Source organism: Canis lupus, chromosome 23, assembly GCF_048164855.1.
Source record: "Canis lupus baileyi chromosome 23, mCanLup2.hap1, whole genome shotgun sequence".
In the NCBI taxonomy this organism is placed as follows: Eukaryota; Metazoa; Chordata; class Mammalia; order Carnivora; family Canidae; genus Canis; species Canis lupus.
In genome coordinates, this window is record NC_132860.1 from 21,047,607 (window position 1) to 21,071,534 (window position 23,928).

Genomic DNA, 23,928 nt, shown 5'->3' on the forward strand with positions numbered 1-23,928 from the left:
ATCGCAGGGACCTTGTTCACAACAGTGGGAACAGTGGCCTTGGGCCATGAGGGGCCAGGAGTGGTGGACGTAGTACTGGAAGCACGAGATCATGGGATGCCAGGCCGGGCAGCACGAGCCACAGTGCATGTGCAGCTGCAGGACCAGAATGACCACACCCCTAGCTTCACATTGCCACACTACCGTGTGGCTGTAACTGAAGATCTGCCCCCTGGTTCCACCCTGCTCACCTTGGAGGCCACAGATGCCGATGGAAGCCGCACTCATGCCACCGTGGACTATAGCATTGTCAGTGGTAACCGGGGCCGAGTCTTCCAGCTGGAACCCCGGCTGGCTGAGACTGGGGAAGGTGGTGGACTAGGCCCCCGGGCACTGGGCTGCCTGGTGCTACTTGAGTCTCTAGACTTTGAAAGCCTAACCCAGTATAATTTAACTGTGGCTGCAGCTGACCGGGGGCAGCCACCTCGCAGTTCAGCTGTGCCTGTCACCGTCACTGTGCTGGATGTCAATGACAACCCACCTGTCTTCACTCGAGCGTCATACCGCATGGCAGTTCCCGAGGACACACCTGTTGGAGCTGAGCTGCTGCATGTGGAGGCCTCTGATGCTGACCCGGGTCCTCATGGCCTTGTGCGTTTCACCCTTAGCTCAGGCGATCCTTCTGGGCTCTTTGAACTGGATGAGAACTCAGGTGCCTTGCGACTCGCCCGCCCCCTGGACTGTGAGACCCAGGCTCGACATCAGCTTGTAGTGCAGGCTGCTGACCCTGCTGGGGCACACTTTGCTCTGGCACCAGTGACCATCGAGGTCCAGGATGTGAATGACCATGGCCCAGTCTTCCCGCTGAGCTTGCTCAGCACCAGCCTGGCAGAGAACCAGCCTCCAGGCACTCTTGTGACCACTCTGCATGCGATTGATGGGGATGCAGGAGCTTTCGGGAGGCTCCGCTATACCCTGTTGGAGGCTGGGCCAGGGCCTGAGGGCCGAGAGGCATTTGCACTGAACAGCTCAACAGGGGAGTTGCGGGCACGAGTGGCCTTTGACTATGAGCACACAGGAAGCTTCCAGCTGCTGGTGGGTGCTGCTGATGCTGGGAATCTCTCAGCCTCAGTCACTGTGTCAGTGCTGGTGACAGGGGAGGATGAGTATGACCCAGTGTTCCTGGCTCCAGCTTTCCACTTCCAAGTGCCAGAAGGTGCCCGGCGTGGCTACAGCCTGGGTCATGTGCAGGCCACAGATGAGGATGGAGGTGCCGATGGCCTGGTGCTCTATTCCCTTGCCACCTCTTCCCCCTATTTTGGTATCAACCAAACTACAGGTGCCCTGTACCTTCGAGTGGACAGCCGGGCACCAGGCAGCGGAACAGGCACTTCTGGGAGTGGAGGCCGGACACGGCGTGAGGCACCACGGGAGCTGAGGCTGGAGGTGGTGGCACGGGGGCCTCTGCCTGGATCCCGGAGTGCCACAGTGCCTGTGACCGTGGATATCACCCACACTGCACTGGGCCTGGCACCTGACCTCAACCTGCTATTGGTGGGGGCTGTGGCAGCCTCCCTGGGAGTTGTGGTTGTGCTTGCACTAGCAGCCCTGGTCCTAGGCCTGGTACGGGCCCGTAGCCGCAAGGCTGAGGCAGCACCTGGTCCAATGTCACAGGCAGCACCCCTGTCCAGTGGCTCTCTGCAGAAGCTAGGCCGAGAGCCACCCAGCCCACCACCCTCAGAACACCTCTATCACCAGACTCTCCCTAGCTATGGTGGGCCAGGAGCTGGAGGACCCTACCCCCGTGGTGGCTCTTTGGACCCTTCACACTCAAGTGGCCGAGGCTCAGCAGAGGCTGCGGAGGATGACGAGATCCGCATGATCAACGAATTCCCAAGAGTGGCCAGTGTGGCTTCTTCCTTGGCTGCCCGTGGCCCCGACTCAGGCATCCAACAGGATGCAGATGGACTGAGTGACACATCCTGCGAGCCACCTGCCCCTGACACCTGGTATAAGGGCCGCAAGGCAGGGCTGCTGCTGCCAGGTGCAGGAGCCACTCTGTACCGAGAAGAGGGCCCACCAGCCACTGCCACAGCCTTCCTAGGGGGCTGTGGCCTGAGCCCTGCACCCACCGGGGACTATGGCTTCCCAGCAGATGGCAAGCCATGTGTGGCAGGTGCACTGACAGCCATCGTGGCTGGTGAGGAAGAGCTCCGTGGCAGCTATAACTGGGACTACCTGCTGAGCTGGTGCCCTCAGTTCCAGCCACTGGCCAGTGTCTTCACAGAGATTGCCCGGCTCAAGGATGAAGCTCGGCCATGTCCCCCAGCTCCCCGTATTGATCCACCACCCCTCATCACTGCTGTGGCCCACCCAGGAGCCAAGTCTGTGCCCCCTAAGCCAGCCAGCACAGCAGCAACCCGGGCCATCTTCCCACCAGCCTCTCACCGCTCCCCCATCAGCCACGAAGGCTCCCTATCCTCAGCTGCCATGTCCCCCAGCTTCTCCCCTTCACTGTCTCCTCTGGCTGCTCGCTCACCCGTTGTCTCACCATTTGGGGTGGCCCAGGGCCCCTCAGCCTCCGCACTCAGCGCAGAGTCCGGCCTGGAGCCACCTGATGACACGGAGCTGCACATCTAGCTGTGGCCCAGGCTGGGCCCCGACCTGGGATGCGCACAGTGTCCCCAATGCAGGCCCCATCTGAGCCTGCCCTGGGCAGCCTCGGACCATGATTGACCACAGGGGAGGCCAGCTCCCCATCCTAAACTCCAGTGGGGGCAGGTCCCACATCTCACCCTGGTCCTGTCAGAGCACCAGTCAAATAGAGGTCCTATTGGCCACGGACCTGGGGCCAGGTCCAATGTGGGGAGAAATATGAAGGAGGCAGCAGCTCTGGGTTCTCCTCAGTGAGGGCTTCCTGCCTCGTGCCAGCACCCTGAGGTGGAGCTGAGACTTTATTTATTGGGGGGTAGGGGGAATGGGGGAGGCCCCTCCAACCTGTTTGGGCCCAGCTCCTTTGGGTTCCACTAACACCCCTGCCCCTGCACAGAACCAAGTGCCAATTCTCACTCTGGAGCCTTAATAAACTGCAGTTTGTATCTAGTGTCCGGCTGTATTCTGTGGGGGCCATTGGGATGGGGGACGATTGCAAGGCACCTGATGTATTGTGGACACCCTAGAGAGGCACAGAGGGGTGGTGGGCATGGGGCCTCTAGGGTGGGGATGGCCCTGGGAGCCTAGCCTGAGGCTGACCTCACATCTCTGCAGCGGGCCTTTCCCTCTCACAAGGTCCAGGAGGCAGACAGGGCTTCCTTGTGGCTGGGATCTAGAGAGGGATTGGCTGGGTGGGGAAAGATGACCAGCTTTAGGCCTGAGGGTCTATGTGTAGTAAGAGCTCACGGAAGGCCGCACGGGGCTCCCTTCTGAGCATTGTGCCTGCTTTATTTCTGTCGGTGTTCACCGCAACCCCAGGAGGCAGAGCACTTTAAATACAACAGCTTCCGCGTTCTAAAGGAAGCCTAGGCTCTGAGAGGTTGGGTGGCTCTCCTGATACCTACAGCGAACGATGAATCCCGTCCGTGGGTCTGTGTGCCTGGGAGCCCGTCCTCAAGCACTGCCCTTTACCCCGCGGTGAGAGCTGGCTGGACTCCGGCAGCAGGGGGGAGCCCTGGACTAATCCAGAGCTCACCGCCAGAGGAAGGATCTGGGTGGCAGCACTTAGGACCACCCACTTGAAGGAGGAGCCAGCATGGGCAGTAGTTTCCAGGCGGCGCGTGGTGTGGCGGTGGAACATAGGGTTCATGTGATCTGTCACATGACAGTGGATCTCCAGAAAGGCAAAATGAGACTCCGAACCTGGTGAGAAATGAGGGGGCTCCGGGAGGAGGGGATTATGTTTGTTGGAGGGTGGGGATACACTGGCAGTCCGGCTCCCGCTGAAACCCGCCTGCTGCCTCTGCAGCCTCCTAGGGCTCCTTGCTCTCTGTGTCGCCAGCAAATGCAGTTACAGCCCGGAGCCAGACCAGCAGCGGACGTGAGTTGACTCAGCACAGACTGCCCCCTCCCCTGTGCCCTGTCCTGTGCCCACTGCCTTGGCTCCAGCCTCCTTCACCCCATTACCAGCTCCTGGTACCCCCTCCGTAGTCTTATTCCCAGGTTCCCAGGCTCAGTCTCCAAGCATTCACCTCCTGTGAGTCATATCTGCCTCTGGGATCCTACCCCAGGTCTCAGCCCCTGATCCTGAACCTTCCATGACTGATACTTCCCATCCCCCCCACTAACAAAGGCCATGTTCCTGACCTCTGACCCTGCAGGCTGCCCCCAGGCTGGGTGTCCCTGGGCCGTGTAGATTCTGAGGAAGAGCTGAGTCTCACCTTTGCCCTGAGACAGCAGAACGTGGAAAGATTGTCCAAGCTGGTACAGGCTGTGTCGGATCCTGGCTCTCCTCATTATGGTGCCTATCGGGAGAGGGACTGGGGCTGGGATGTGGGATGCAGTGGAGGGACTCAGGGCTGGGCTGAGTGTGGGATGGTGCACATAATGTCAGGGTCATGCTCTTCGTGCCTGGGGAGGCGGTGATATAGGGAAGTTGAATAGCAGTGGTTAGTGGCTCTCGTTGAAGTTTCTGAATTTAAAAAAAAGTGAACTAGAAATAAACTGTCCAAAATTCACTCAAATTCTTTTCCCAAAAACTTTTCACCTGTGTTTATCAGGCTAGTAACCTGAAAGTTAGGAGCCCAGGCTGTGTGATCAAATCTGAATTCAAATTCTGACTCTACTCCTTATCAGCTACCAGACAGATGGAGAAGTGGTAGTGTCGAGTACAGACAGGTGCTCATCAGCTCAATTCCTTCGCCACCCTCAGTCCAACCCACGCCCATGTCCTCCTCCAGTCAGACTCTAGGGCTGTCATTTCCAGTTCTGAAGCTCTGAAAGAGCCTTTGGAGTCATCCACTCTTTACCATTGCTTGTTACCGCCAACTCATTTGTTTATTCTTGCATCCAGACTGCTGCCCAGGCCCCTCAGGGGTCCGTAGTCTCATCTGCTCCACCTCACTCCCCACCCTGCTCCCTACTCTACTCCAAAACAGTGTTCTGCTCCAGTGGTCATGCTGGATAGTGTCCCTCCCTGGCACGAAGCCCTTCATGGTTGGGGGGGGGGGGGAGTCTCAGATTCACCCCGGAGCTGTGTGCATGGCACTGTGCAGGAAAGTAGTGACTCACTGTCATGTTTAGCTTAAAATCAACAAGTATGAAAACTGGAACTGAATTAGATGTCATCTTATAATTGGTTCTGAAAGTTTTGAAAACTTTTACTGGAAATAAACTTAATATGGAAAATTTTAATTTCTTAACTTCATGTGTTGTTTATGATCATGAAAATACACGCTTTGATGCAGTATTTGCAATGTTCTGGCCTTTAAGGTAAATCGGTATTTCTGGCCATGGCATTCCAAGTCTCCTCAGCCTTTTCTTTCCCTGGCCCCCAAATGTAGCTTGCACCTGCATAGCCTGCCTTTTTGCTAGAAAGTTCCCACCTATCCCTTGAGACCCTGTTCCAGGTTCTCTGGGAAGTCCCAATGTCTCCTGGTTGAGGTCCAAAATGGGCAACCTGGAAAAGCAAGATCCTCTACTGAATCCCTGCAGGAAAATACCTGACCCTAGAGGATGTGGCTGAACTGGTCCGGCCATCACCACTGACCTTCCGCACAGTCCAAAAATGGCTCTCAGCAGCTGGAGCCCGGAACTGCCACTCGGTGACCACACAAGACTTTCTGACTTGCTGGCTGAGTGTCCGGTGAGAGGGAGTGATTGCCCCATGGAGGGTACCAATCATCCCATCAGGGAGACGAGTCACTCCAATGGGAGATGGCTGAGAGCTGGCGGGAGCTTGTGGGTGAGAGCTAACACACGGGGAGAGGAGGATGAGCAGTGATGCTCAGGTGGCCTCAGCTCTGGTCTGTACTGCTCTCTGACCTCTGTTCTCTGATCTCTGACCTCCAGACAGGCAGAACTGCTCCTCTCTGGGGCTGAGTTTCATCGCTATGTGGGGGGACCTACAGAGATCCATGTTATAAGGTCCCTACGTCCATACCAGCTCCCGAAGGCCTTGGCCCCTCATGTGGACTTTGGTAACAACCAATGGGGTTGGTGAGGGTTGAAGCAGACAGAGTCAGGGGCTGGAAAAATTTAGGTGCCGTGGGGGGCTTGGGGTGGGATCAATGGTAAAGTGGGAATTGGAGTCTAAAAGATCTCCTCCTCAAGCCTGACCTCTCCCCACAGTGGGCGGGCTGCACCGCTTCCCCCCCACATCATCCCTGAGGCAACGCCCTGAGCCACAAGTGTCAGGGACTGTTGGCCTGCACCTGGGGGTGACCCCATCTGTGATCCGTCAGCGATACAACTTGACAGCACAAGATGTGGGCTCTGGCACAACCAACAACAGCCAAGCCTGTGCCCAGGTGAGCCAGGCAGAGAATTCCAGGGTCCTAACACCCTACATGTCTCCCCAGGTTGGGCTTGCTCTCTGACTCCTCCCCTGGGTTCTCACCCTCTAACTGGAACAACATCCCCTGCCCTGACTTTGGGGCTGCATCCTCTGACCCATGATATCTGCTCTGATTCCTTTTGTAGTTCCTGGAGCAGTATTTCCATGCGTCAGACCTGGCTGAATTCATGCGCCTCTTTGGTGGGAACTTTGCACACCAGGCATCGGTAGCCCGTGTAGTTGGACAGCAGGGCCGGGGCCGGGCTGGGATCGAGGCCAGTCTAGATGTGGAGTACCTGATGAGTGCCGGTGCCAACATCTCCACCTGGGTCTACAGTAGCCCTGGTACTGCCAAGGGGGACTGGTGGGTGGGGAAAGGGGTGGTGGTGAGTGGTGATTACTGCTCCCGCAAGGGAATCCCATGAGCTAGACAGAGATCCTGACAACGTCCTTGTGTTCCTTCCCTTCCCCTAAATCCAGGCCGGCATGAGTCACAGGAGCCCTTCCTGCAGTGGCTCCTGCTGCTCAGTAATGAGTCAGCCCTGCCACATGTGCACACTGTGAGCTATGGAGATGACGAGGACTCCCTCAGCAGCGCCTACATCCAGCGGGTCAACACTGAGTTCATGAAGGCAGCCGCTCGGGGTCTGACCCTGCTCTTTGCCTCAGGTGACCTCCCACTCTAAACTTAGACCCTTCTGGAATCCAGGCATTTTGACCCCACAGAGACCCTTGTGATCTCTGACTTATAATCTGAACTCACCAGGGACCCGGATCTGACCTCTAAACTCTGAGCTCTTGCAGCAATGACTGTTTAATTTCTTCTCTGACATCCGAACCCACATATCAAGCTCTGACCCATTGATCTGAATGCTAAACTTGCTCTTTCTCTCAGGTGACAGTGGGGCTGGGTGTTGGTCTGTCTCTAGAAGACACCAGTTCCGTCCCAGCTTCCCTGCCTCCAGGTAAGCACTCCAGCCCACCTCTTACCTGTGACCGCCAATCTTTCATCTATGACCTCATGATCTGGAACCTTTGCCTTGACCCCACCAGGTGCTCCTGTAGCTTAAGACCTCAGTTTAACTGGCTCTGGTTGCTGCATTCCCCTCTTCTTCCTATAGATCTAGGTCCCATGGCCTCTAAGTAGAACAAAGTTCCCAGTATTCCTCTTCCTTAGTTCCCAGGCATCAGAGTAGAAGATTTGGTGAATGTTCTATAGAGAAAAGTATGCACTGTCACCTCAGGCCCACGCCTTGAGGGCTTCGTCTTCCCCATGTACCTGCTTCCCCACAGAGTCCAGCCCCTCTAGCAAGACCTAGCCCATACTCCCCCATCTCCACATATTTTGGAGGTCCCCTTGAGACCACCACAATCTGAATGCTGTTTTCTGCTCTCAGCCCCTATGTCACCACGGTGGGAGGCACATCCTTCCAGAATCCATTTCGAGTCACAACTGAGATTGTTGACTATATCAGTGGTGGCGGCTTCAGCAATGTGTTCCCACAGCCTTCATACCAGGTATGTATGTGTATTTATGGGGATAGATGGTAGGAGGGATCCTCAGTTAAGCAGACCATACTCACTCAACAACACCTTTCAGGAGGAAGCTGTGGCCCAGTTCCTGAGCTCCAGTCCCCACCTACCACCATCTAGTTATTTCAATGCCAGTGGCCGTGCCTATCCAGACGTGGCTGCACTCTCCGATGGCTACTGGGTGGTCAGTAACAGCGTGCCCATTCCATGGGTGTCTGGCACCTCGGTAAGAATCAGCCTGGCTCCAAACCCCCTCTCAGGAACTATCCTCATCCTCTACTAAGACCTTGCACCCAGAACCCCTGCCTCCTCTAAGACCTCTGATCCTTTTAAACATCCGTCCCTGTCCCTGAGGGGCAGCCCGAGTGGCTCAGCGGTTTAGCGCCACCTTCGGCCCAGGTTGTGATCCTAGAGGCCTGGGATCCCACGTCGGGCTCCCTGCATGAAGCCTGCTTCTCCCTCTGCCTGTCTCTGCCTCTCTCTCTCTCTCACTCTGCGTCTTTCATGAATAAATAAAATCTTAAAAAAAAATCCATCCCCCAAATCCAATCACTTTGAACCCCTAACCTCTACTTACACTCTTACTCTTGCAGGCTTCTACTCCAGTGTTTGGTGGGATCCTATCCCTGATAAATGAACATAGACTCCTCAGTGGCCTCCCTCCTCTTGGCTTTCTCAACCCAAGGCTCTACCAGCAGCGTGGGGCAGGACTCTTTGATGTGAGTATGGAAGGGAAAGGAAGGTGTGGACATTTTCATGAATATGGGGAGTGCAAACATGAACTTGAGGGGAGTTCTGATGGGGTCCTGAAATATGAATACAGGGGGCTTAGTCTGTAAGTACTGGTACAGACAGGCAGCCCCAGATCTGATGCCCACCTTCTCCCTAGGTAACCCGTGGCTGCCATGAATCCTGTCTGAATGAAGAGGTGCAGGGTCAGGGGTTCTGCTCTGGCCCTGGCTGGGATCCTGTGACAGGCTGGGGAACACCCAACTTCCCAGCTCTGCTGAAGGCACTAATCAAACCTTGACCCTTTCCTGCCTGGAGAGTGAACTGGTCCCCTGCCCCATAGCTGGTGGCTTGGTCTCTAATTCTGCACTGTCGGAAGGCCTGTTGAACCCTCAACCATAGACTGCAACAGACAGCTTATTTCCCTAACCCTGAAATGCTGTGAGCTTGACTTGACTCCTAACCCTACCCTGCTCCATCATGCTCAGGTCTTCCTACTCCGGCCTCATGTTCCTCTACAGATGCTATAACCAGTACTGATTGGGAGCCTCCCCTCCCCTAACTCCCCTCCCCCATTTCTCCTTTCTCTCTTCAACCAGGCTTTTTCAAATAGCTGTCTACGCTGTCTGTGTACACTATTTCACTTGACATTCTCTTCTCAGTTTATTGCAGTGAGACCTCTGCTCTCACATTTTCACTCTTTCCTCCCCTGACAATGACAAACATTGGCCGTCCTGCTGCATCATCCAGTGCACACTTGCTAATCTTTGCTTTATGGTCTCTCTGTCCCAGCTATCCATTTCCTCTCCTTCTTTAGCCTTCAGGGCTTAACCTCTTTTCTGACCATTCCCACTTCCTCCTTCATTCCCCCTTCCTCTTTTCTTCCTCATTGAATGTTTGTACCATTACTTCATCTTTAGTCTTTTGCTCTTCTCAGTCTACCCAATATTCCCTGGAACAAATCAGTCACCCGTATCTACAGCCATCACCATCTCACTAAATCAGACTTTCTATCTGACAATGATTGATACCTCAAGTGCAAGATGTGTGATACTCAATACTTCATCTCCCTCCTTCCCAATTCCAGACCATTTTCTTGTGTTCCGTCTTGGTAAATGATACTGTGCTTTTTCCGAACAAGCCAGAAGCCTAAGTGTTAGCCTAGACTCACTTTCCTTCACCTCCCCCTCCCCCTTACCACTGTCAATTAATAAGTCCTACCAACTTCCCCTTTTAAATACATCTTTATCAATCCATAAGTCCTGCCAATTGTATTTCCTAAATATATCTAGCCCTCATTTACTTCTTTCCATCTCTACTGCTACTACATTAGCTTAGGACTGTATCTTCTCTCCTCTGAATTGTAGGAGGCCCTTGCCAAAGGTGTCCTTACTTCCTGCCCATCCGCAAAATCGTTTTTTCAGAGTAAAATGCAAATCCCATCAGGTCATTTACTTAAGACCCTTCAAAGGTTACTGATGCAATTCTGGCTTTTTGCTATGACTCACAAACCTGATTCTTCCCTTGCCATTTGTTCCTGAGTACCAAATTGTTTATCTTCTCTTGTTCCCCCTCCCGGCTCTGCACACACTTTCACTTTTCCTCAAGGTAGTCTATGCCCTTAACATGTCCCTCGACTCCCTTTACCTGGTTCATTTCCAGTTCTCTTTAAAAACTCAGAAGTCATATCCTCCTGTGAACCTTTTGACTCCCTGAAGGTAGCTCATTTTTGTGTAGCAGAAAAATTCTGGGTTTTTAAAAACAGACCTATTTGATACTTGGTTCTGACGTAGACTAGGACAGAGCCTTGGACAGGTACATCTCCCCGAGTCTTTTCCCTCCTCTGTTAAGGGGGCATATCAATACCTGCGTCGCACAGTAATCAGGGAATAATTAAGTGGAATAAAGTTGATAGAGTGCCTGACACAAAGAAGTAGGCGGCAGATGTTAGTCCCCTTCCTCCTTTGCACTGCATACTGTGTCTACCTCTAGTATTGTAACTCCAATGTAGGACTGAAAATGCCAGCTAACCTGTTTGCCTCCCCGACTGTCAGCGCCGAGAGGACGAGAGTCTCGTCCTGCTTAACTTTGTACTCCCAGGCCCTCGCTCAGGATGGGCAAATAGGAATTAAATAAATGTGTGTTGCGTTGAACACCCCCCCCCCACACTCGCTGTGATGCTGCGTATGTTGTTTATTCAGGCTGAAATACCTCCTTCCCCAACTATGGCAACACTGCACATTCCTACTGTCCTCCATTCCCAGGGCAGTCGCGGGGGGCGGGGGGGGGGGGGGGAGACTTACAACCCTTAAAAGGCTGAGTAAGGGAACTGGAAAGGATACAGACTGGCAGGCAACCCGTGGCCGAGGGGGGGTCCCTAAGCAAGGTCTTTAAGTGCCAGGTTGCAGGAGGGGCAGGAGGGGCAGGAGGGGCCCCGGACCCGCAGAAGAGCGTCCTAGACGTCGACGGTTCCCAACCCCGCGGCAGGGCCTAGGACTTCGCCCGGGGGGTGGGGGGGGTGGGGGGGGTGGGGGCGGGGGGAGGGCGGGGGGCGGGGGGGGAGGGCGGGGGGAGGCAGCCCGGCGGCGGCGGCGGCATCTCACTGGCTAGCCGACATCCAGGAGGCGGGAGACCCGACACAGACGACAAACATGGCGTGGGCGGGGCGAAGCGCGGGGCGTGTGACGTCACCCGGCGTGTGCGTAACGTGAGCGGAAGCGGAAGCGGCTCTGTTCGCCGCCTCTCCCACCGGCCCGATGAGCTGCAGCGGCTCCGGCGCGGACCCCGAGGCGGCGCCGGGTTCCGCCGCCTCGGCCCCGGGCCCGGCGCCCACGGTCTCGGCCCCCGCAGCGCTGCCCGCCGGCACCGCTGCGGAGAACAAGGCCAGCCCCGCGGGGACAGCGGGGGGACCCGGGGCTGGAGCTGCGGCAGGGGGCACGGGACCCGTGGCGGCGCGGGCCGGGGAGCCGGCCGAGCGGCGCGGGGCGGGTGAGGGCCGGGCCGGGTGAGGGCGAGGGCAGCGCCGGGGGCTGGGCCCGGCGGCGGGTGAGGGCTGGGGGTTTGAGGCCGACCTAAGCGGGGCTGCGCATCTTCCACCTCCATGTCTATTTGCTGCTTCTCCTCCAGCTCCCGTGTCGGCGGGCGGCGCGGCGCCCCCGGAGGGGGCCATGTCTAACGGGGTTTACGTGCTGCCGAGCGCCGCCAACGGAGACGTGAAGCCGGTGGTGTCCAGCACGCCTCTGGTGGACTTCCTGATGCAGCTGGAGGACTATACGCCTACGGTGGGCTTCCTGCCTGAACAGGCTATTGGGGCGCTGTCAGGCCAAGCTTCCGCTACACCACCTGGATTTCCAGCTTTCTTTCGTACTTGCTCCCCTACTAGCTCTTTGATTTATCCCCTCTGCCCACCCAAACCGTGGGCTTCCTGAAAGCCGGGCCTGTCCTCCATTTCCCTCATCCTCTCAGCCCAGCAGTGCACAGGGCACACACTGACAGTCCTCTCGTTGATCTCTCAGATCCCAGATGCAGTGACTGGTTACTACCTGAACCGTGCTGGCTTTGAGGCCTCGGACCCACGCATGTGAGTACAGCTTGGGTAGGTTACAGCCTTGGGTGCTTGTGTGGAGTTTCTGGTCTCCTCTCCTTCTCACCCCAGTTTTTTCTCTCTAGAATTCGGCTCATCTCCCTAGCTGCCCAGAAATTCATCTCAGATATTGCCAACGATGCCCTACAGCACTGCAAAATGAAGGGCACAGCTTCTGGCAGCTCCCGAAGCAAGAGCAAGGTGTGAGGGGAGGCTCATTGAATCAGTAATTATCTCCCACAGCATCGGAGACTTAATTTGTCCTGAAACCCCTTTGGGGAAACTAAGCCCTAGGGGAGGTGAAAGACCTACTCAGGGTCACCCACCTGGGATTGAAATCCGGAATTCCCCTGCTCAGCTGGTGCTCTTCCCTCTTCCCTCAGGACCGCAAGTACACTCTAACCATGGAGGACTTGACCCCTGCCCTCAGCGAATATGGCATCAATGTGAAGAAGCCGCACTACTTCACCTGAGCCACCCAACCTAAATGTACTTGTCTGTCCCCCTGTCCCCACACCAGCCTGTTTTCATAATAAACTTTATTGTGACAGGCAGGGCTGGTCCCTCCCATGCTGGGAGATACCGTGTGGCAAGTGACAAAGCTCTGAGCCTAGCCCCTTTGGGGGCTGCAGTGGTAGGGATGGGGGCAGGGGATGGGCCCCATGGCTGGGGTAGTACCATGACTGGAGGCAGGGGAGGCAACCAGAGGCCTGCTGCTTTGGGGAGACACACTCCCCTAACCGTGTCCTGACACCTCTGGAGTTTAGGCAAGGGCTTTCCAGCTCTACTTGTCCTGCATCTTCTCCAGGATAGGCACAATCATGTCAAACTTGGGCCGCTTAGCAGGGTCTTCATTCATGCAGATCTTCATGAGCTTACACACATGGGGGGAAATGCCTGGTGGGATAGTAGGCCGAAGGCCTTCCAGTGCCACCTGCAGATACAGGAAAAAACAAAATGGGTCTCAGAACTTCTAATATCCTGTGAGGAGAGGCCTCTAGTCCTCAGGAAAGGATTACTGTATATTTGAACAAATATGGGAAGAGCCCAGCCCTGCTATAGTTGTTGTCACCACCACTACCATTCCTTCAACATAAGTGCATACAGTTGTTCTCTCACCTTCATTCCAATCTCCATGTTGGAGAGGTCAGCAAAGGGTACCTCCCTCGTCACCAGTTCCCACAGAAGCACTGCAAAACTCCACATATCTGCTGAGCGTCTGTTTGTATCTTCAGGCTTCTTCTGCAGGGCTGGAGGAACAGAACTTAACTGTTCCAGCTGCCTGTCCTGTCTCTGCCCCCTTCCATTGCTACTGAGCTGGCCCTTCTCTACCTCCCAACATGAGGCCCTCACTCACCTTCAGGGGCCACCCAGGCAGGTGCATACATGCGCCCAGGGCATTGGAAGGAGAACTTGACGTCGGCCATGCTGATTCGGGCAGTCATGTCCTCATCAATCTGAGGAAGAGAAGATAGATATGTGCAAGGAGGTAAGTCCTATTCTAGACGGAAAGGGCTCTGGGGGCCTGGGCCAGGAGTGAAGTGTGACCTCACCATTACACTACGGCTATTGAGTGCATGTCGTGGGATGAGGGGCTCTAATGTGTGCAGGAAGGCCATGCCCCTTGCCATGTCCAGTGCAAACTTCACAGCTTGGCTCTGGTCCACAACAAAATCTAAGGAGGCAAGAGTTAAATAGTTTGGAGAGGCTCACACACCCTGCCCCATCCCATGAGATTTGGTATCCTCTACTCACTGGTGCCTTCATGTAATACGTTGTACAGGGATCCATATGGCATCCAGTGTGTGATGAGGGTGGGGTGAGGAGCAGGTGGAGACTGACAGGCACCTAGCACTGGGAGCACATTCGGATGCGAGAAAATTCTGGAAGAGGGAGAGTATCCCTAGCTGAGATCAGCATAAAAGATCTCCCTCTGGGAGCTAGTCAGGGTTCCTTGGAACTAGCACCTTCCCATTTAGGCCCTTTCCCCACCTGAGACGGGGACACTCCTCATTGAAGTCCCTGCTTTTCCTTGTACTCCAGTCTCGAACCTTTAGCACCTTCACGACGATGTCATTGCCCTGCCAACGGCCCTTCCATAGCTGAGAGACAGGTAAGGGTTAGGAAGCTTTAATTAAAGCCACTGCTTTCGTGTCCAATAACTGGAGGAGAAACTTAAAACAGGTGCAAGAGCCAGTAATTTGTAGGGGACTGGGGAGGGAGGGGCAAGAAAGGCAGGGTCACCTCTCCAGAGTGATTCTCATTGAGCTTCGCCAGAAAGTTGAGCTGTTTGAAGTCAATGCCGGAGTGTTTGTTCAGAGTCCCATTTCCTGAGAGTGTGGGCAGGTCAGGTACCCAAGCTTCACCCTACCTAACCCAGCCCCAGCAGCCCAGGGTTATTCCCTTGACCCTCCCCCTTACAGCTGACTCACGGGGCCGAGTACGGGTGGTTCCCTTCCAGAATGTGTCCTTGTATGGAATACGGTTCAGGTTCTGGCCCATCTTCTCTGCCCGCTCTGGGGAAGAAAAACAGCTTTGGACCTAGCTGTAGTATGGAGTGAGAAGATAGGCAGGGACGAGAGAATACAAACAGGTTGGGGGACAGACCTCGGAGGAGCTCTCTCAGGGGAGCCTTGGCTTTGTCCACAGGCATCTCTCCATACTTGTTACAAATGCTGACAAGGGCCCCATTAGCCACCAGGTCCTGGAATGAAACAGTGGCTGTGTTGAAGGGCTTTGCTGCCTCCCTGACCATCCCAACCAACCGTGAATACAGATGCAGCACCAGCTTGAGGGTCATCCATTCGGCAGCACTTCCAGGATAGGTTAACGGTTCTAGAATCTCCCCTTCAGGCTCAGACTTGGCTCTCCATCCATCCCAGGGCTCAGGGCCTGAGCACTCACCTCTGCAACCTGATCTTGGCCCCAAAAACACGCATAGTGCAGGGGCACATTTCCATGCTCGTTCACTGCGTTGATATCAGCTTTATACTGCAGCAGCTGGTCCCCATGGCCAAGTAGAAGAGGCAGAAGACAGTCAAATGAGAGACGGGAATTGAGGCATGCGAGGAGGGAGAAGAGTAAACGTGTTACAGTGCTTATGACTGACTTCCAGATGCGTGTAACGTAGGTGAGAGGGAGCATTCATGCATACCTTCTGCACAATATCACGGTGTCCGTGACTGGCTGCCAGGTGCAGGGGGGTGTCATCCCCACGGTTCATCACATTGATTCGTGCCCCCCGCATTATCAGCATCTCAACCACAGCAGAACGGCCCTCCCGGCAGGCCCAGTGCAAGGGGGAGAAGCCATGATCATCCCTTAGGAAGGAACAATGATCATTGATTGGGAGGGGGAATGGGGGCGAAGGCTTTGCTATGGAAAAAAACTGATAGTCATTCTGAACAAGCTCCCAGGGAACCTTTACCTCTTCAGGATTCTGATTTCTCATTCATGCCAGCAACTCCCAAAGCCATCCAATTAAGATTTTCCCCTGAGCCTCAAACCTAACCAACCACCACCTGCAATCTCAACAAATCCATATGATTGACTGTCTTCATCACCATCTCCCACCAGCCTTTCTTTCCTAGCATGCCCTATCTCATTAAATGGTAACATTTTCCATCTGGTTTCCTCTGCATTCCTTTGCAACATCTGCTGGTCCTTTCTGTATTCACTGCATTTCACAGCCTCCTAGTATGCTAACTTGTGGCACTAGATTGTAAAAATCTTAATGGGCTGTCGTGTCTGCTAGACTGTGAGCTTTTTGAGAGAATGGATTGACAGCAGGTGTTTAGTGCACGTTGATACAAGGGTGGAGTGTCTTGGAGAAGGTAGGTCACAACTCACGGGAGAGGGAGCAAGCTTACTGATCGGATCTGGTACCGAAACATAAGATCTAAAAATGCACTGGAATTAAAATAACATTTCGGAAGGGTTTATAATGAAAAAACAAATGCTTTTAATAAGTCATTAGTAATGAGGCAGATACAAACCAGGATTTGTTTTGGTAAAACAGGATTCCTCTACTCAAGTAATCCTGGTTCCAGAAAATAGAGGAAAATGAGAATGGCTTCTTTGGAAAGAAAAGTATCTGACTTTTCCCCCCCCCAAGGACATGTATTTTTTAAAGTAAAAGAACTGTACAAAAAAAAGAAAAAAGAGAAAAACACTTGGTGGGATCAGGGCCTGACAGCCTGGGGCCATAAAAGGAAATTCCCTCTGGCCTGGTGTGTGTGAAGATGTAAGGGGCGGGGCAGGGGGTGGTCCGTGGTCTGAGATGGCTGCCTCCGGATGCCTTAGTGCTGCGGTCACTTCCCTTGTGGGGGCTCAAGGCATGGCCTAAAGCAGATTAGGGGTCTGGCCACTTGCAGGCCACCCAGATGTCCCCCTCTCCCGGGGGATGAGAGTGGGGGGCGTGGCCTTTAATGACTTTCCTCCACAGCTGCCCTCATCTGTTCACTTTAGAGATAGTCAAAAGCTTTCCCAGAGGTGGATTATCCCCACCTCCCCCTCTCTGAAGCAACTATCCTCCCCTACTTAATCAGTGAGTTTTGCCTCCCAGCTCTAATTTGTGCCCTGGTTTATCAGCCTGAAGTTTGTGTGGCAGGACTGGCCAGAGCCTGAGGGCAAAAGTATGAGCACAAGGTTTCTGCTGTTCGGCTGCCTGTCACCTCAGGACCACAGACTATAATCCTGAAAGCCCTGCAGGGAGTTCACCACACTTAATATCCTGCAATATAGGGTGCTTGGGCCCCCAAAGCCTATCCCCGCAAACCAGCACCAAAGCCTTCCAGTTTCAGTGATGCCACCCATTCACCCTTTGGCACCAGGGTTTTATACAATGCATCAAGTGCCCCTGGGCAACTTCACATAAACCTTTATGACCCTACCAACAAAATAGTAAGAGTGCTCAGTCTTCATCTAAGCACCCTTTGAAGAATTATGAAAGAATTATGGAAATTATGTAAAAATATGAAAAATGGAAAAGTGACCAAGAATTATGAGGAATAGCATAGAGCCTACTGAGAACCTGGGAAAGCTGGATGAAGATGACAGGTGATCCTTACTCCTCAAACCTAAAAACTGAATAAAATTTTAAAATAAAAAACCCTGAAAACCCACCATCCTGAATCATCAACATCACTACTGCTTTTCCTAAAGCCTCCTTGTCTCAGCCAACCTTGAAGAACTTGTCTACGTTCACTCTCTATTTCCTCACCTCCCATTCAACTTGCCACCAGGCTGCTTGCTGCCTTGAGGGCTGGCAGTATGTCTGGGCCTCTAGCATGGGAGGTGTTTAACCAGCACTTTAAAGAAGGAACCCAGTGTTGTTTGATTTCTTCATCCATTTTCCTCTAAGGCAGCCTTCGCAAAGATCATCAAATACTCATTATTGTAAATTCAACAGTTACTTTAAAGTGCTCAAGTTTTTTGACTTCTCAACAGCCTAAACTACTGTTGACCACTCCCCCTTCATTGAAACACTCACTTCTCTGAGCTTTACTAACATTTTCCTGTTTCTTCTGCAACCTCCAATGGCACCTTTTTAGTTAGCCTTGCAGAGTTCTCATTCCCTCTCCTTCACACCCATGTCTTCAGGTATCATCTATATGCTAACATCTCCCAAATCTGTGTCTCCAAGTCAGATTTCTCCTGAACTGCAAATCTGCATAACCAACAACCTACTCAACATTTCCACTCTGCTGTACAGTTACTTTACCATGTCACAGCAGCACTCATCATCCTTCAGCCTTGTCCAACTCAGTAAAAGCAACTATCTACCCAAGTGTCTGAGCCAGAACCCTGGTCATCATCTTTGACCTTCCTCACTCCCCACACCAAGTCTTATCAATTATTTACACTAAAGATTTCAGGAATCCAAGCACTTGTTTTTCATCTGCCCCCATTCTAGTCTAAGGCATCACCGCTCCTGGGACAGACTTAGCAATTGCCTCTCCACATGGCCACCTGCTCTTTAAAAGGTATCCAAGAGGACACTTAAGTGGACAATCTCATCATATCACAGAGGGGCTTTAAACCCTTGCTCTTAACGTTAATGACCTTATCATAGTGTAAATATCCTTGCATGATCTGGCTGACCCTTGCAGCCGACCCCTCCAGTCTTATCTTCGGTGGTTTACCACTTGTACCCAAAGCTTCAATCCATAGAAGCTCACAGAAGTCTTCTATCCTCCGGGCATATGGACCGGTGGACAATTTCCAGATTCTCTGCTCACTGTCTTGCCTCCTATATTTTGCCGATGCAGTTCACTGAGGTTGGAAAGCTCTCTGCACCCTGCGCCTGAAAAACTCTTGTTGAGCGGTCAAAATTCAGCAGAAACACAGCTTCCTCTGTGGAAACCCTCTGCCCCCCACAGGCTGTGCTTTGCACTGGTCGCACAGGGTAGGAAAGCCAGCCGCCCCCAGCCGACGTGAGCACCCCACACTGCGGAGAGGAGCTTGTCTCTGCCCTTCTCACCCACCAGCCACGTCAGCTCACCCCTGGTTGAGGTCGTTCTCCGTGTTGTCCAGCCACAGGCGAACGGCCACCGCGTTGCCCTCCCGGCACTGGGTGAAAATGTCGTCCATAGCAGCGTCCCGGCGCTGAGCGCCCTAGACTGGGGAAGCCTGGGGACTGTGGAGAGTCAGGCAGGGGGGTGAACCCCGAGCTCTGTCCCCTACCGGAGAGAAGTGTTCGTGTAGGGGGTGGGGGTCTCCCGCTCCTCCCCGGCTCCTGGAGATCTGGGAAGCAGTTCAGGGAGGCGGGATGGTCCCTGGCTGTGTCCCTGGGCGCCAGAGGAAGGCGGGTCCGCGCGAGGTAGGGGGTGGTTCGGAGGTAGAGTCCCCGACGGAGGGGTGTCGGCGAACGCGCTCTGGGACCCGCCCGCGAACTGAGCTGGGGGGAGGGGAGTCGGGCGCCCGGTACCCTGCGAGAGGCGACGGGGGTCCTTCCCGGGGGGCCCTCGTTCCCTGCTCGGTATTCGGGCCGCGCGGAGGCCGGCGAGCCGGCCGGGGTCGGGCCTCGGGGAGGGGAACGGGTGCTCCCGCACTCACCGGGACTCGGGCTGGAGGAGCCTTCTTCGGGGAACTCCCGTCTGGCCGCGCCCGCCGCGCAGCCCCGCCCCTGGCCCTCTCCGGCCGCGCGGGCCCATTCCTCCCCCCCTCCCCCCCTCCCTCCACCCGTCCCTCCCTCCCGCCTCCCACCTCCCGCCTCCCTTGCCCTTCTAGCCAGCAGCGCTAAACTCGATGGTTTCCGGCGCCGCTCCGGCCGCTCTAGCCCCGCAGACTCTCACTCCTTGGTCTCCGGCGCGGTTCCGGCGGTTCGCGCGTTCCGAGGGCTGGAGACGCGTCCTGCACGTGCAGAGGCGTGTGGACCCCGCGGCCTCCCCCACCCCACCCGCATGTTTGAGGAGCCAGAGTGGGCCGACGAGGCCCCAGCAGGGACGGGCTTCCGGCCTGTAGCTCCACGGCCTCCGCCCGCCGCAGCCTCGCAGATCAAGGTGAGCGGCCGAGAAGCCCACGCAGGTGGATCCGAGCTTTGGGTCACGCCGCGTGTGGGTGAGTGTGTCGGGGCGGCGGGGCGCCTGCGGCCGGCGCGAGATCCCACTCAGTGAGAGCTGTTGAGCCGAAGTTAGTGAACACGGTTGTCTGGACGGGGAAAGCACGTGCAAAGGCTCTGGGGCAGGGAAGCGTGTCCGGGTTGTTCGGGACACACGCACACTAGTCCGCGCGGTTGGAGCACAGAGAGCTGAGAGGGTATGCCCTTGAAGTTGGAGAGGCAGAGTAGAAGTTTTGCAGATTTTAACGGTAAAGGCCAATGAAATGGTTTTAGCAGGGAGTGATTTCTTAAGATTTGCATTTTGGAAAAGCCATTGGTTGCGGTGTGGAGACTGGATTGGAGAGAGCAAGAGTGAATGACCATGAAGGATTACCAGCACTACCATTCTCAAGGAGTGGTGCCGCGTGGGTACTGAAAACCTCCAGGTTAAATGCCTGCGCTGGGGCCACCCCGCAGGACTTCAATCCAGAAGGCCTCCTGGACAGGAGACCTTCTCCTATAAGCCTTTGCATATGTGAAAGCTGCTGTACTTCCGCAGGCTTTTCCTACCTTTCAGTCGGCGTCCAGCGTGGAATCAGCCTGCTTTATTCCTTTTCATCATCCCCTCAACCCATTGCTGTAATCAACACCCCTGGTCTCTCGGTCCACAGCCTGTCCCTTTCAGTTTATTCTCTACACTACAGCTAGACTCACGTGAAATACACACCTGTGATTGTGTCACTCTTGTTTTCAGAAACCTCCCTACCTTTTATAGAAGGATACCACCTAGAGGCAAAAGCCTGAGATGGAGGGTTGGAACTTCTGTTCTCTGGCCTTGGTCCTGTTACTTGTGGCCTTACCACATTCCTCTGGGGAACTTCCATGTTCTCATTTGCAAATTGAAGAAGTGAGGTGGGTGGTTTCTCTTCTTTCCAGCCTCCCAAAGGCTGAGATGGTGACTTAAAGGTTGGTCAGGGGCTGGCCGACATTATGAAAAGTAGTGGAGTTAACAAGGAATAATCCAGATGCTTCTGCCAGCATCTGAAAGGTTTCCACCTTTGCTTTCTTATTCTGCAGGCCCCGTCTATTCACCTCACCCCTCCTCTCTTTCCTTGTTTTCCCCAGGGCTCCAAGCACCGGCAGCTCTTGGCCACATTACGGGCCCTGGAAGCAGCATCTCTTCCCCAGCAACCCCCTAGCCTGCCCAGCAGTGACTCTGAGGAGGATGTGGTGGAAAGGAAGAAGAAACGCCCCAAAAAGGCATCATCTGCCAGCACTTCTATTGAAGTAAAGAAGAGGAAGAGATGTCAAAAACAGGGCCCGCCTGGCAGTGAGTATGAAGAAAAGGAAGTAGAAAGGAAGAAAAAGTGCCTCAAAGGGGTTTTCAATGCCAATGACTCTGCCAAAGAACAGAAAAGAAAGAAGAAATGCCAGAAGCAGGTCCCCTCAAGCCCTACCCAGCACCTGGATGATGATAACCAAACGGGTACTAATGGATGTGTATGTGTGTGGGACAGGAAGGGGAGGTCAGCTGGTCCTGTATATGACAGAGGTTACCTGCCACCACTAGGCTTGGGGTTCAGCAGTAAGAAGTATTTTCATCCGGGCACAGTCTCTTTCCTAAGGACGGGGAAACGGCCAGGATGATCACCAATCCTCTGAATTCAGGGGATCTTGCCCCAAATATGCTTTCTTATCTCCCTCTTTGCAGGTCCCAAAGCTTGGAAGAGTAGCACTACAAGTGACCTATCCAAGCCAAGTCCTGGAACCACTTCTAACCCTCCCCAGACCTTGAGCCGTAAGCAGTGGCGGAACCGGCAAAAGAACAAACGGAGACATAAGAACAAGTTTCGGCCACCTCAGCCATTGGACCAGGCTCCAGCCACAGCCCCAACAGAGGAGGCAGAGATGCCTCCTGCCCCCAGTCCAGATAACCATGAGGATCGGGCCGGGGCTCTGCGAGCCCGCATGGCCCAGAGGCTGGATGGTGCCCGATTTCGCTACCTCAATGAACAGCTATACTCAAAGCCTAGCAGTGCCGCACAGCGCCTCTTTCAGGAAGACCCTGAGGCTTTTCTCCTGTACCACCGTGGCTTCCAGAGCCAAGTCAAGAAGTGGCCACTGCAGCCAGTGGACCGCATCGCCAGGGATCTTCGCCAGCGGTGAATGGGGGTTGGGCACTGCGAGAAGCGATGTGGGTCAGTCATGGCTCAGACTAGACCAGTGAATGATCCCTCCCCTCCACTCCCAGGCCTGCGTCCCTGGTGGTAGCTGACTTCGGCTGCGGGGACTGCCGCCTGGCTTCAAGTATCCGGAACACTGTGCACTGCTTTGACTTGGCGTCTCTGGACCCCAGGGTCACTGTGTGTGACATGGCTCAGGTAAGCCCTCCCATCTCTCTGTGGATCTGGCCTGTGCTCTAGACCCAGCCTCCACGTGCTAATCTCTAATGCTCCCTTCCTCCACACCCTGCATCCTGGTGTCTAGCGCTAGCAGCCCGTGCTGGATTTCTGCTCCCATGTTGTGTGCTCTATACAGTACTCCCACTCTCCACAGGTGCCTCTGGAGGATGAGTCCGTGGATGTCGCAGTGTTCTGCCTTTCACTGATGGGAACCAACATCAGGGACTTCCTAGAGGAGGCAAATCGAGTGCTGAAGCAAGGGTAGGAGTTCCCGGGACACAGATGCATGTATATATGTGCACAGGCATATGTCTGTGCATTTACATAGAACTTCTCCCCTCTACGCAGGGGTCTCTTGAAAGTGGCTGAAGTCAGTAGCCGCTTTGAAGACGTTCGGACCTTTCTGGGGGCTGTGACCAAACTGGGCTTCAAGGTCATCTCCAAGGTAAGGGTCCCAAGAAGTCTCCCCGTTTTTGTCTCATATGGTCTTTTTTAGGGTAATGGTGTTTAGGAAGGAAGCCATAGGCACAGACACCGACATTTGCTCTTTGAAGGCAGGATGCATGGGAGAGCCCTGGGAAGCTTTCTGAGCAAGGGCGGGACATGGACAGAAGTGTTTTGAGGACCTGGGGTGAGGATTTGGAGCTCACTAGGTCTTTTCCATCCCTAGGACCTTACCAACAGCCACTTCTTCTTGTTTGACTTTGAAAAGACTGGGCCTCCGCGGGTAGGGCCCAAGGCTCAGCTCACAGGCCTGAAGCTTCAGCCATGTCTCTACAAGCGCAGGTGACCTCTGGGCCCACCTTGAAAGGGGAAGCAAGTCTTGAACTCCAGGCTCAGAACTCTGAAGACTGTATCCAGCCAAGCTCTGACTCAGGAACTGGTACATCCCTTCCTCTGTCCCAAGACTAAAGTGTAATGAAACCCCCTGACTCAGCCCAACTCTAAGGGAGGCTTCTTGGTTGTGAGAGGCATAAAGTCACTTGGGCTAGCTAAAGAATAAGGAGTTTATTGTTAAAATACAAGTGTATCGGGGAATTATGAGTCTTCCAGATGTGGGAACTAGCTGGTTTGGAATTCCAGGCATCTCTGGGTTTGGCTCTTCTTTCCATCTCTCAGGAGCCACATGGACTTTCTGTCCTGTCATCTCTACTCTCTTCTGATTTCCATCTGCTGAGGAAATCTACAGCCAAGGCCGGGTACATAAGAGGTGCACAATAAACTTCAGCTATGGCTGTGATGTGTTGTAAGCCTTACTATTTTCTAAAGCCCTTCCTTAGGGTTGGAGGTTGAAGAGTAAAGAATGGATTTGTTGACTGGGGAAGACTGAGAGAGAGTTCAAGGTAGGCCTTCTAATGGGCTTCATTTCACAGGGTATTCGGAGATTGTTGATAAGTTCTTGGAGGAGGGTGGTAAGGGAGCTGGGTCCTTCATAAATAACTACTTGATGCCATGGTAGTGTGGAGCATTGGGCTGTCCGTTGGCACAAGGGTCTGCGTTGTTTTCACCTTGCAATGGGCCCAGATCAGCATGCCTAGGAAAGTTATGGGAAAGGAAGGCTGGTATTGGAAAAAGATGAACTGGGATAATAGACCCTTGCCCTCTCTTTGAAGGTATCTGCTATGGGTCTAGGTATAAAGATGCAGCCTCTTACCTGTTGTGAAGGGCAAAAACT

General features: G+C 54.2%; 5 protein-coding genes across 10 annotated transcripts in view; 4 read left to right on the forward strand and 1 right to left on the reverse strand.

Annotated features, from left to right (window-relative positions):
- DCHS1 (dachsous cadherin-related 1) overlaps window positions 1-3,077 on the forward strand; it is a 34,928-nt gene extending 31,851 nt beyond the window's left edge. For both annotated transcript variants that reach the window (XM_072794250.1, XM_072794251.1), the window contains exon 21: window positions 8-3,077. In XM_072794250.1, the coding sequence (XP_072650351.1) occupies window positions 8-2,619 (2,612 nt within the window). In that variant the 3' untranslated portion in view covers window positions 2,620-3,077. The remainder of the gene's footprint in view (window positions 1-7) is intronic.
- A 612-nt stretch (window positions 3,078-3,689) lies between these two features.
- On the forward strand, window positions 3,690-10,896 carry TPP1 (tripeptidyl peptidase 1). The gene is made up of 13 exons (XM_072794252.1): window positions 3,690-3,837; window positions 3,941-4,012; window positions 4,293-4,432; window positions 5,626-5,776; window positions 5,983-6,110; window positions 6,262-6,440; window positions 6,613-6,811; window positions 6,947-7,135; window positions 7,362-7,431; window positions 7,864-7,984; window positions 8,067-8,225; window positions 8,593-8,718; window positions 8,889-10,896. The coding sequence occupies exons 1-13, from the start codon at window positions 3,728-3,730 to the stop codon at window positions 9,027-9,029; spliced, it is 1,785 nt and encodes a 594-aa protein (XP_072650353.1). The 5' UTR covers window positions 3,690-3,727; the 3' UTR covers window positions 9,030-10,896.
- A 573-nt stretch (window positions 10,897-11,469) lies between these two features.
- TAF10 (TATA-box binding protein associated factor 10) lies at window positions 11,470-12,865 on the forward strand. The gene is made up of 5 exons (XM_072794262.1): window positions 11,470-11,716; window positions 11,855-12,009; window positions 12,244-12,308; window positions 12,398-12,512; window positions 12,695-12,865. Exons 1-5 carry the CDS (start codon window positions 11,485-11,487, stop codon window positions 12,782-12,784), a joined length of 657 nt encoding a protein of 218 aa, XP_072650363.1. The 5' UTR covers window positions 11,470-11,484; the 3' UTR covers window positions 12,785-12,865.
- On the reverse strand, window positions 12,836-19,509 carry ILK (integrin linked kinase). 4 transcript variants are annotated; one of them, XM_072794259.1, is made up of 14 exons: window positions 19,368-19,388; window positions 18,814-18,948; window positions 18,375-18,615; window positions 15,466-15,631; window positions 15,216-15,311; window positions 14,919-15,015; window positions 14,744-14,827; window positions 14,556-14,641; window positions 14,304-14,413; window positions 14,067-14,194; window positions 13,865-13,986; window positions 13,669-13,768; window positions 13,431-13,561; window positions 12,836-13,245 (listed from the first exon to the last, which is right to left on the reverse strand). In XM_072794259.1, exons 3-14 carry the CDS (start codon window positions 18,380-18,382, stop codon window positions 13,096-13,098), a joined length of 1,278 nt encoding a protein of 425 aa, XP_072650360.1. In that variant the 5' UTR covers window positions 18,383-18,615; window positions 18,814-18,948; window positions 19,368-19,388; the 3' UTR covers window positions 12,836-13,095. The 4 variants fall into 4 exon arrangements, with proteins under 4 accessions (XP_072650360.1, XP_072650357.1, XP_072650359.1 ...); XM_072794256.1 differs by lacking the exon at window positions 18,375-18,615 and having other exon boundaries at window positions 19,368-19,509; XM_072794258.1 differs by lacking the exon at window positions 18,375-18,615 and having other exon boundaries at window positions 18,814-18,941; window positions 19,368-19,503.
- RRP8 (ribosomal RNA processing 8) lies at window positions 13,012-23,493 on the forward strand. 2 transcript variants are annotated; one of them, XM_072794254.1, is made up of 7 exons: window positions 13,012-13,800; window positions 20,977-21,337; window positions 21,563-22,013; window positions 22,103-22,232; window positions 22,408-22,514; window positions 22,602-22,698; window positions 22,924-23,493. In XM_072794254.1, the coding sequence occupies exons 1-7, from the start codon at window positions 13,789-13,791 to the stop codon at window positions 23,041-23,043; spliced, it is 1,278 nt and encodes a 425-aa protein (XP_072650355.1). In that variant the 5' UTR covers window positions 13,012-13,788; the 3' UTR covers window positions 23,044-23,493. The 2 variants fall into 2 exon arrangements, with proteins under 2 accessions (XP_072650355.1, XP_072650354.1); XM_072794253.1 differs by lacking the exon at window positions 13,012-13,800 and adding an exon at window positions 19,544-19,813.
- Window positions 23,494-23,928: the final 435 nt, after the last annotated feature.

Excerpts from the sequence above, each read along its gene's own strand:
- TPP1 (XM_072794252.1), top strand. The coding sequence starts at position 3,728 with ATGGGCAGTAGTTTCCAGGCGGCGCGTGGTGTGGCGGTGGAACATAGG. Across the intron at positions 6,111-6,261 it reads GGCCCCTCATGTGGACTTTG|TGGGCGGGCTGCACCGCTTC; the intron begins GTAACAACCAAT and ends CTCTCCCCACAG. Across the intron at positions 6,812-6,946 it reads CTGGGTCTACAGTAGCCCTG|GCCGGCATGAGTCACAGGAG; the intron begins GTACTGCCAAGG and ends CCCTAAATCCAG.
- TAF10 (XM_072794262.1), top strand. The coding sequence starts at position 11,485 with ATGAGCTGCAGCGGCTCCGGCGCGGACCCCGAGGCGGCGCCGGGTTCC. Across the intron at positions 11,717-11,854 it reads GGCCGAGCGGCGCGGGGCGG|CTCCCGTGTCGGCGGGCGGC; the intron begins GTGAGGGCCGGG and ends CTTCTCCTCCAG. Across the intron at positions 12,010-12,243 it reads TGGAGGACTATACGCCTACG|ATCCCAGATGCAGTGACTGG; the intron begins GTGGGCTTCCTG and ends TTGATCTCTCAG.
- ILK (XM_072794256.1), bottom strand. The coding sequence starts at position 18,902 with ATGGACGACATTTTCACCCAGTGCCGGGAGGGCAACGCGGTGGCCGTT. Across the intron at positions 15,632-18,813 it reads GAGAACGACCTCAACCAGGG|GGATGATCATGGCTTCTCCC; the intron begins GTGAGCTGACGT and ends TTCCTTCCTAAG. Across the intron at positions 14,195-14,303 it reads GAGGAGTGTCCCCGTCTCAG|AATTTTCTCGCATCCGAATG; the intron begins GTGGGGAAAGGG and ends TCCCTCTTCCAG.
- RRP8 (XM_072794253.1), top strand. The coding sequence starts at position 19,715 with ATGTTTGAGGAGCCAGAGTGGGCCGACGAGGCCCCAGCAGGGACGGGC. Across the intron at positions 21,338-21,562 it reads GGATGATGATAACCAAACGG|GTCCCAAAGCTTGGAAGAGT; the intron begins GTACTAATGGAT and ends CCCTCTTTGCAG. Across the intron at positions 22,014-22,102 it reads GCCAGGGATCTTCGCCAGCG|GCCTGCGTCCCTGGTGGTAG; the intron begins GTGAATGGGGGT and ends CTCCACTCCCAG.